This window comes from Macrobrachium nipponense, chromosome 20 (assembly GCF_015104395.2).
Source record: "Macrobrachium nipponense isolate FS-2020 chromosome 20, ASM1510439v2, whole genome shotgun sequence".
In the NCBI taxonomy this organism is placed as follows: domain Eukaryota; kingdom Metazoa; phylum Arthropoda; class Malacostraca; order Decapoda; family Palaemonidae; genus Macrobrachium; species Macrobrachium nipponense.
In genome coordinates, this window is record NC_061089.1 from 16,862,587 (window position 1) to 16,873,088 (window position 10,502).

The window sequence follows — 10,502 nt, forward strand, 5'->3', positions numbered from 1 at the left end:
ACACAGTTTTCATGGAAGAAACTCTTTGGGCCAGCTCTGTGATAGTTACGAATTTCAGTTCAATGGTCAAGTTGAACTATTTCTCAATGCTCTGTAATTTTTCAATTATTTCTCAATACTCTGTAATTTTTCTTTTTAACTATAACTGTAAGGTGGTGACAACTGGCATTTAGTGTTTACTGTCTGATTGCATGGTGAAATGTATTAAACAATGGAATAAGTTTCATAGGCATTCTCATTCTTATTTGCAGAACAGAAATCTATGAAAGTTGCAATTTGTTAAATATTTCTGTTTAGTTTGTATGTACCAGCATTTGGCAACTGTTTGAATTTCCTGCACTCACAATTTTGTTCCCTTAGAAAAATATTGATGGTGAACTTTATTCTATTGGTTTCAAAATGCTGGATACCACTTGCACAGCTTAAAATTACAATGTTTATGCAATGCAGTAGTATATGCATGACATGTAAGCTGTGCTGTTCTCTAAATAAAAGTTAACGAGTTCTGTAGTGCAGTATAACTGAGTAATACAGGTAAATAATGGGAAGGGGCAAGAAAAAAATCCATAAAATATTCATTTATTATTTCTAATAAATTTTGTTTATGTACAACTAAATGAAAAAAAATGCTTTAAAAATTCAACTAAAGTCTGAATCACATTCACCAACTCATGATAAAGCAAGCTAACTTAGAAGAGCTCATGTTATTTCAAATATCCTTACTATATCAAACTTGTCAAATTTGAGAAGCATCCATATCAGAATTCAATAAATTCACCATCAGAAAGTTTTTGCATCCACAGACTATTATATCACTTTAAGGCTTAGTCTGTATTGTCTAATATGGGGATAAATTTATTCATTCTTTCAGAATTACCCTACCTTTGAAGTTCAGGCTTACAACCCGAATTATATCATTTTTAATCTTTCCCATACATGCAAGTCCTAATTTTGTAAAAATATAAATGGTCCTTCAGGGGCAATGTCTAAAATAAAAAAATGTGTATTTCTTGGGAGTGTGCAAATGTACAGAAAAAGTACTGACAATTTCAAATTCAAACTTCTATTTGCACTTCATTGTGTGCAAATACCTTTTGCACTGAATATAAGATTAGACTATACTACTGCACTTTTAGTACTCACTCACAACAGATGAGTACTACAGTAAAGGAATGCGTGTTTTCCATGAGGAAAGTTAATAATTTTGCCATCTATAAAATTCAAAGTACCTACAGAAAAAAAAATTAACATTTAACAATAGTGCCTTGCTTGACTGTATATTCTCAGTAAATAATCTACCAGTCAGATCTACTGAGACCACATGGAAAACCTAGATAACTATTAAAATAAAAGGTATGGTAACATTTTCTATTCCAAAATGCTTAAGCAACATCAACTTATCTGATTCTTGGGAGTCCAATGTAAATACATGAACTTGGAAGATTATTGTTTAATTATACACATACTCACTATAGAAAAAACCCAAGTACAGCAATGTATCATGTACGTATACCTATAATGCTCGTTTGAATATCTCACAGCACATTTTACAGAATTTAGATCCATTTGTTACATAGCCACTTCCCCTGCTACATTCAATATTAGTATGCATGCTATATGGGTGAATGAAGTTCAAGGACACTCTTCTCACTGGCCCTGATGAAAAGCATAAATTAGGTAATAAAGTCCATTTAAGTCTCACATTAGATAAAAAAAAAGTTTATGTCAAACTTATGTTAGCATTGAATTTGTTTTGGTCGTAAAATTTTGTTTATATGAATTATCATCATCCACACAAGAGATCAACTACATATTTCTATTGTAAAATCTGTTTACTTATGTCAGGAATGTAGCTGCACTGAACCACTGACATATATTAAAAAAAAAAATCTTTTAATATTGAAAGCTGTGTATCTGGATAAAAGAATTTATCAATAAAATTTTATTAGCATCTCACAGCATTAATAAGCTAGCTTAATAAAGGAAAAATCATCTAAAAATACAGGTCTATTTCCATATAATGCATTTTCATATATATTTTATGTACCACATTTCTTGCATCAGGCTCCTTGCTACAGTCTTATTAAGATGGCATGCATAGTAATACATTGCATTTGTTAACTATTCTCTAATACGATAATTATGTATTTTATCCACCACCTGCCACCATTTAATAATCTAATTCTCATACCACAATTATTATAATTTTAATTAATAGGCACATTCATCTCAAGTTGAAAAACTCTTTCATAACCCTGTACTACTTCTTGAGTAATAAAGAGAATGGGAAAGGATATTATAAATAAAAATGGCGATAATGTGTTTTCCTTTCTACATGTAAACTTGATATACTGTATAGTATGCCTAGTTTTAATCACTTGACATGCAAGTATTCAAACCAAATTCTTAAGATCAGATCTTTCATTCCAGAGTAATAAATGATCAGTGTTACAGCTGCTACACAACTTAAGTTACCAAGCTTTCAAATTCAATAATAATCCTAAAAATAAGAGAATGTTCTCTTAATTGTAAAACTGACTATTAATCACTCTGTCACCTAAGTCTGAGTTACCTCTGTGAACTGAAAATACAGTATTTTCTTTCAGACTGGTTTCATGGATGGAGGACAAAAATTTCCTTTTTACCACTCTAAAAGTATCAATTGCACCTACAAATACATAGTCTTTTGAATTGTCTGAAAATGGCCTTCAAAAGGGCAAAAAGTTAATGTAAATGTGAGGCAGCAGGAAGGTGAAAATAAGAACACATTTTAAAATAAATATTCTGTTACATAAAACAACTGATATACAAAGCCAAAGGTATCAAAACAAAACATAAGACTATGAAAAGCAAGGGTTTGTCTGACAAAAGAATACATTTCCAATTTACTCAAGTCACTCCCAATCTTACAGAACTAATAATTCAAAATTATACAGTTTTAGTACTTAGGTCAAGATTTTAATGTATACCCCTCAACTAAGTGCTGATAAAAACTTTCATAAACTTGAAACAATTATATATGACGTCTAAATCTAAAAATTTCATTGGGTGACATATGAGTCAGCAATGATACAAGAAAGAGAGTTCAGGAACAGGAAAGTAAAGGAACGATCTCAACACTTCACATATATCCATTTCAATTAATCTTCATATTGAGCATTTGAGAGGTAATCAAAGAGAGTAAGACAAAACATCATTAACAAATCAAGACTCAGAGTTAGGATTACAAGTATTTCTTAAAAATAATGATGCAATAAAGAGTAAGAACAAAAGCTGCTGCATTTGCAAAGACTACGTTTGCCAAAACTTGGCTCAAAGATCACCGACTCTTAACTTTTCCTCAAGTCAGTGCAGGAGATTATTTCTTGTAATGACACATGAAACTCTTCAAAATTAACAAATAAAAATTACGTTAGTATCAAATGTTATAAACAGACTTCAAACACTAACTTCCTAAAACAAAGCCACCCTCAAAAAAGGGGAAGATATAAAGGGAAATACATTCAAAGTACGCTTGTGATTTTTTAAATTCAATTCAAGCAAAACAGTCAAACCCACATTCCCTCACTATCTGATTAATGTATCAGTGATACTTTAGTAACATGATACTTTAGTAACAAAACATGAAAGACTCCATAGCCTTCAATAAAGACTATAGAAACTTAAAATTTCTCAATAATGAGGATGTTCCTTGATTCTCAACTTTACCACGAAGCCCCTCTTCTTCATCCTTTTATAATTTTACAATAATTTCAGACACTAATCATTACCCAAAGAAAAGCCTATTTTGCACATATTTCACCTAACAATGTTTTCCAATGACAGATTTCAACATACACTATATACAACAAAACCTTTTCAACCCTATCTATATTCACTTATAAAAATCATGCATTATCAAAATGATTCATAGCTTTCTTGCACAGGAATGTTCTTACTTACCCTAAATGTAGAGAGATTTGTCTCAAAAATAAAATAAAATGTATGTATGTATATAAATAAATCTATAAAAGTTAAATTTAAGCATTATACACAAAATTATTCAGAGTAGAGGTGGTGAAAATAATCTTCCATAAATATTAAGTCAATTGTTATTTTGAGTTATAAATTAGTTTAAAGACTCCACTTTGTGACAGAAAGAACAAAACTCCAGTAATTAACTTTTGGGAGTCATGAAAGATATGGCCACTTGATAAGGTTATCTACTGCTTGTAATTTTAGTTGTAGCCTTCACTAGCTATAAATGAACTACACAGAGCTTTAAGCCCATCTGATACACTTTTCTGAAAGCCGGGAGGTTCATGCATCCTGCTCTTCATGCACTTATATTTACTACCTCTGTTTCCTTCTACTATAAAAATCAGTTGTGTATCTTGGATAGAAGGATAGTTAAAATATGAGAATGGCTTAGGGATAAGTGCAGCTATTTTACAAAAAAAAAAAAAACTCTCCTATAAAGCTGAAAGACAAATGCATATTGGGAAGAAACTAATAATGTACAAAAATGAATTCAGTTTTACCTGAGGTTATGAATTTATAAATATTCTCTTCCAATAAAAATTATATACAATATATCACATTTTTCAAACCTATGCCTGCTAGAATCGATCTCATTTTAGAAATGACATTCAAATTGTTTCTGATTCACTAATCTGTGAGCAAATTAAATGAAAGTCTCTGAAAATAACCCACTTAAAATATGCATTTAAAGATGAAAACCTGAATAATGTATATCAACAGTATGAACATTGCACATAAAAACAGTTAATTTACTACAAATGACTCCTTGGGAAAAAATTGAATGAAAATTTTAAAAAATTCAAACCAGAGAACCACACACAAGAAATTAAATAAAATTAGTTTTCAATAGAGCAGTTAGCATTGGTATTAAAGAGTGGTAATGCTGGGATGAACAGCCATTACATAATTTAGAAAGATGAAATTTCAAGGAATATAACAATGAGAGAGAGAGAGAGAGAGAGAGAGAGAGAGAGAGAGAGAGAGAGAGAGAGAGAGAGAGAGAGAGAGAGAGAGAGAGAGAGAGAGAGAGAGAGCACACAGTAGTCACCTGAACCCTTGAGGCTCAACACCCACAAACTTTAAGGCTAAAAGAAAAACTCCTAGAGCTTAAAAATCATCTCCATATGGTTAACGATTGTAGGTGTGCACCAAAGGCACAAATTTGTAATAGATATTTTTCAGTGCAGGCAACTCTTACAAAAAATACTAATATCTAGTCAATGAGTATATGTGAATGTTCCATTTGTACAAATAATTACAGTGTATAGTCAAACTAATTTGGTATTAATTATTCATACTGAATATGACAAGGAAAGATGCTATTTTTGGATCTCCATGATCAGAGGAGATAATTTTTTCTATACAAGTTTACCACCACTACACATAAAAGCATAATAAAAAATTATATACATAGTCTGCAAATTAAGAGGTACAATAAATGCGCAAAAGCTGAAAAAAGCCACACAGGCAACAACATATGTGTCACTGTTCAGGATACAAAAAGCACATGAACCTCCTTCACTCAAATGAGCTATTTTTGTGTTTTAGTACGTTATTCTCCTTGCTCCGTATATTTGTCGAGCATTTCCATTGGCAACTAATGCTTTTCTAAAGAAAATATTTAAGAGTAGTAAACAATAATGACATCAGAAACTGTGTGACCATGTCCACACCATTTGACTGCGAAAGCAATTTTAACCACTATTCACTGTAATGTAATGTGTTACGTAGTAACTACACTCCATTTATTCTAAACATCATATGTGGGTGCATTGTCATCTTTTCCATTGATTGTATGTCTTAGGGCACTAGGATTAGTTGGCTGTGAAGTATCCATGGTCACAGATCCATCAACTGTTACCACAGTAGGAGATGGTTGTTTAACTGTGACCACATCATCATCGTTGCCACTAACATTTGATGAAGGTTGTCCAGGAGATGCACGAGTGTACACAGTTTCTTCATCTTCTTCCTCACCATGGCCTTGGCTGTCAGCTGGTATATTTATTTCTGCGCTGATGGTTGTCATCTGTTTAAATTAATCATATTAGGTATTTGCTTGGTACTGCGGATAAAATAACCTATTCACTGAGCACATTACGTACTATGTAGAGTACTGAATAGGTAAATGAGATATTAAGTGTAATGTCATCACAGAAAATTTTTTTATAAAAATATTGAGTAAACATGATGAGTTTCCATTTAATATTTGACTCTCCTCTTAAAAAGAATCCCCTAAAAATGACTGAATCAGTTATGTATTTATCACAAAAACATTAAAACAGAGAAACAGAATACTAATAGAGTATGAAAAATGATGGAACTAGTAAACTATGAAATATACTCAAATACAAGTCAGTTAGGATCCTTACTAGAAGAGCAAAAATAAATGATGCATCAAGTCAAGTGACTGATAACACATCAAAAATTATATCAAATACTCTTGCTAGAGGCACAATAAAAATAAATGACAGTTTCTAGCTCCCATCCAAATCAGGAAAGGTACAGTCAGGGAAAAGATTCCTTTTACCCCTTGAGTTCACGAGACATTGTAAATGGCAACACCGCTTTAGTTTATGTAGTAGATGAGCCTCATTGTTGCAGACATTTCCTTACCAGTTAACATATATTTGTTAACTTTTTTCTTTATCAGGTACTTTTATTTCTTTTGAAATAATGAAGTGAATATATGTTAACTGGTAAGGAAACATCTCCACCAATATGGCTCGACTGTGAGAGCAGAGATTTCATTCATATATTCGACAGTTTCTACTAGATAAACAAAACCAGCGTTGCCATTTAGCGTCTCTAGTGAATGCAAGGGGTAAAAGGAAACTTATCCCCGACTGTACCTGTGTATCCCAAGTTGATCATAACCTGCTCACTGTCTACCATTCAACCCCGTTGCTTCTCGTGCCGCCATTCATTAGTACAAAACCACATGTATCAAAGCTGAAATTCTAATCTTTCCACTGATGGTACATGTAATGGCATATGTAACCTATCTTGGAGAACTACTGTCAAGAAAGGTGTAAAGTAAGATTGAAAAGAAAAATCCAATCTATACAGTGAAAACCTTCCTATCACCATTGAAACTGTACATAACTTATATGGAGGATGAAATTATCCTTACTAAATATTTTAAGTATACCAAAGACATAATTCTCACTTTCACAACGTTACCAGGTTACATAAAGCAAATATGGAAAATGGTATATAGTTAAAGCAAAGAATACAAAGGAATTGACTTTCCCATACAGTACAAAAGAAACTGAGGGCATCCTTATGAACATGGTATGTATTGGGAAATTCTTATGCAAATAAAGAATGCTGAAGATTTATTTCAGACAGGATGGAGTAGGAACACAATTAAGCAGAGGAATCTTAGGAAAAATGCAGCTTTACTATATATTGGAACAAACTTAGTGAATGAGGTCACTTTCCTTTTTAAAAATGAAGTCAATATGTTTGAAATTGAAGTAAGGGACTAAAACATTAAGGTAATTAAAAATCAAATAATAATTTGTTCAGCATCCAGGTAACTCCAGAAGATTCTCAATGCAGTCTTGAGACATACATACATAGTGTATAAAAGGCAAAAAAGACATGGAGATAGCAGTCATTTAGGAATCCAGAAAGATATGTGATAACTATAAAATCTGTGTATACATAACATGTGATTAATGATTAAAAAGAACTCTTCTAATATACACAACAATATGGAAAAAAAGGCTCTGTAAATACAGTCTATTTTTCACATTGTTATACTTATTACACGAGTCTAAAATTGGGTCTCAAACAGAGGTACAACAATAGCATCTTCAAGGATTTAAGACAAAGTCAAACAGCAATTTGGCTGGTGATATTTTCTTTATCTGGCTAACATGTGTCATTATGTCACCATTTGACCATCTTCCATTAGGCTTTAGCACATCCCAACAACAAAAAAACCACCATCCTCCAGATTTTCACAATATATGGTGCAGCAGGCAATACATGGGTCTCTCCTGATTGGCAGAAGTTTCTTCCAATGTTAACCTTTTATTTGCATGTTATAAGCAGGCAATAAGTACCTGATTAATTGAGCCTATTCAAGACCATAACTTAAGAAAAAAAAACATGGATAGGGTAGTTATCCTCCTTGTGAGTAAAATTTAAATCCCAGAATTTCCATAATTAACAAAAGACACTTTTTCAATACAGGTCAATCATCACTAATCTGGCAACTTTTAATCCGGTTCCATACCTAGTCTGGAACTAATTTCAGCTAGTTCAATTTCAAATTTCCCGGGTCACACCACCCTTTTTGTTGGTGCTACTTGTGTGCAAAAGTGCATTCCCTACACAAATGATTCTGATTATCTTTTGGGTTGTAAAAAAATGAGTAAATACAGTAAAAATGTAAATGAGACTACCATAAAATATATACGTATATGAAAATCATAAGAACAACACAGCACAAAAGCTGTAGGAAGTTCTCCAATGCCAGAAAATCAGCTTGCTCTTAAGTACGTATCCTACTTATGGGATTGCGTTTGTCTTTTGGGCTGTAAAAATAGAAAGAAACAAAATAGTACAGTAAAAATATGTACGAGAATAGCATAAACAATTCATAAATGTAATAAAACGAACAAAAGCTATGGGAAGTTCTCCCATGTCAGCAAATGAGCTTGCTTATAAGAAAGTACTGTACCCTACTTACAGGATTGCATTTGTCTTTTGGGTTGTAAAAATAAAGTGAGAAAATACAGTAAAAATATAAGAGAATAGAATAAAAAAACTCATAAATGTAACAACATGAATCAACAAAACAAGCTGTAAGCAAGTTCTCTGATGCCAGTGAATGAGTTTGTGCCTTTGTATGTATGCCAAGCACACAACATCATTTATATTTGGGTTTTAAAATATATATATAAAAAAAATTACAGTAAAAATATGATAATGTAAAATATATACTATGTAAAAAATTATAAGCATGGCAACATGAAACAAAACAAGTTGTAGCAAGCTCTCAGATGCCAATGGTTGGGTTTGTGCATTTGTATGTATGTACCATAAACACGATTGTGGTTATCTTTTGGGTTTTCAAGATAAAAAAAATGCAAAAATATGGTAAAAATGAAAATCAGATTAGCATAAAATATATGAAAAAATCCAAGATAAAGAAAATGGGAATTCTGACAGCCCTTCCCCGAACATTTAAGAATGCTTAGTTGCATACTCCAGCTCTTCACCTTAGAAACAGCAGTGATGAACTTTCTTGGGTAAGTCAACAGAATTACCTGTACCACTTATTTAGCATATGCTTCACTAAAATTTCACTTGAGTTTCATTTAATATTTCTTTCTTCCTTCTTAACCAATTTGTACTGATTTAAAGGGTATATTTTAAAGGTAGCATGAGGTGGTTAACTGTATTACAACATAATGGGTCTGTAATCCGGGAAAATCACTAATCCAGCGCCTTGCAGGTCCCCGTGATGCCGGATCAGTGATGGTCGACCTAATAAATGGTAAGCAAAAATAGTAGAAATATCCAGTTCCAACTTGGGCAGGTGTAACATCCAATCAAAAGCTACTATACATTTACCACTGAAAAGTTTCTCATATTGTCCTCCATGGACACTGCATGTATAAAAAATAAAATAGTCCTAGTAATTCTACACTAGCTCTGCACATATGCAGTAGTACTACTACTAAACTTCCTATTTCCACTGTCCTGAGCTAATCTGTAAATGTGGAAATTGTTTGTGTTTCTTGCTAGAATATGTAAAATCTTTGGTACTGACAAGTAAAGACAAATTTTTTGCTTAATGGTATATAGTACTAGTATTATATGGAGTCTACTTCCCAATTAGTACATACCTACGGTATATGGCTTAAACAGAAAAACTTAGGAAACAAAGTACAATTATACATAAATAACAGAATAATCATAACGAAACCAAATGTAGTAACCATGCAATATTTTTGTTTGTGAATTAAACATCTACTAGATTAGAAAAAAAATTTACAGTTTTATCACAACAGAGTATCTCAGTTACCTGCAATAATGAAAAATTTTCTACATGCTAAGGAAACACTAACAAGCATTAACTTACATGTTCTAGAAAGCATATCACAGCAAACAAAAACAGATAAAACTAAAGACCAGTCACCTTAATATGTACTCAGCACTTAAAAAACTAATGCATGGCTCAAGAAATGCAACCTTCTCAAACAAATCTGGATAGTGGAGTTTAAAAATGAAAGCAATACAAACAAAAGAGCAGATGATGAACTCTGCCATAAAAAGGCAGAACGCATTAACTTCAAATTTGTGATTTTTGCAAATTCGGTATCCATGGAAAGAGACATGTATAGGCATTATGGTGTAGACAGACATAAGAAGAAAAGTTAAGGAGCACTAAAATTTTTAACTTGAATTTTCTCAAATCAAGGATTTTGGATTTATTGCATCTTTAACTTTAATTTTCTCAAAAC

At 32.1% G+C, this 10,502-nt stretch overlaps 1 protein-coding gene across 1 annotated transcript in view; it reads right to left on the minus strand.

Moving 5' to 3' along the window:
• Positions 1-567: 567 nt before the first annotated feature.
• The window catches only part of LOC135222598 (calcium permeable stress-gated cation channel 1-like), a 208,668-nt gene continuing 198,733 nt past the window's right edge, over positions 568-10,502 (minus strand). Inside the window, 1 exon segment of the mRNA XM_064260691.1 lies at positions 568-6,049. Coding sequence (XP_064116761.1) covers positions 5,771-6,049 — 279 coding nt within the window. The 3' untranslated portion in view covers positions 568-5,770.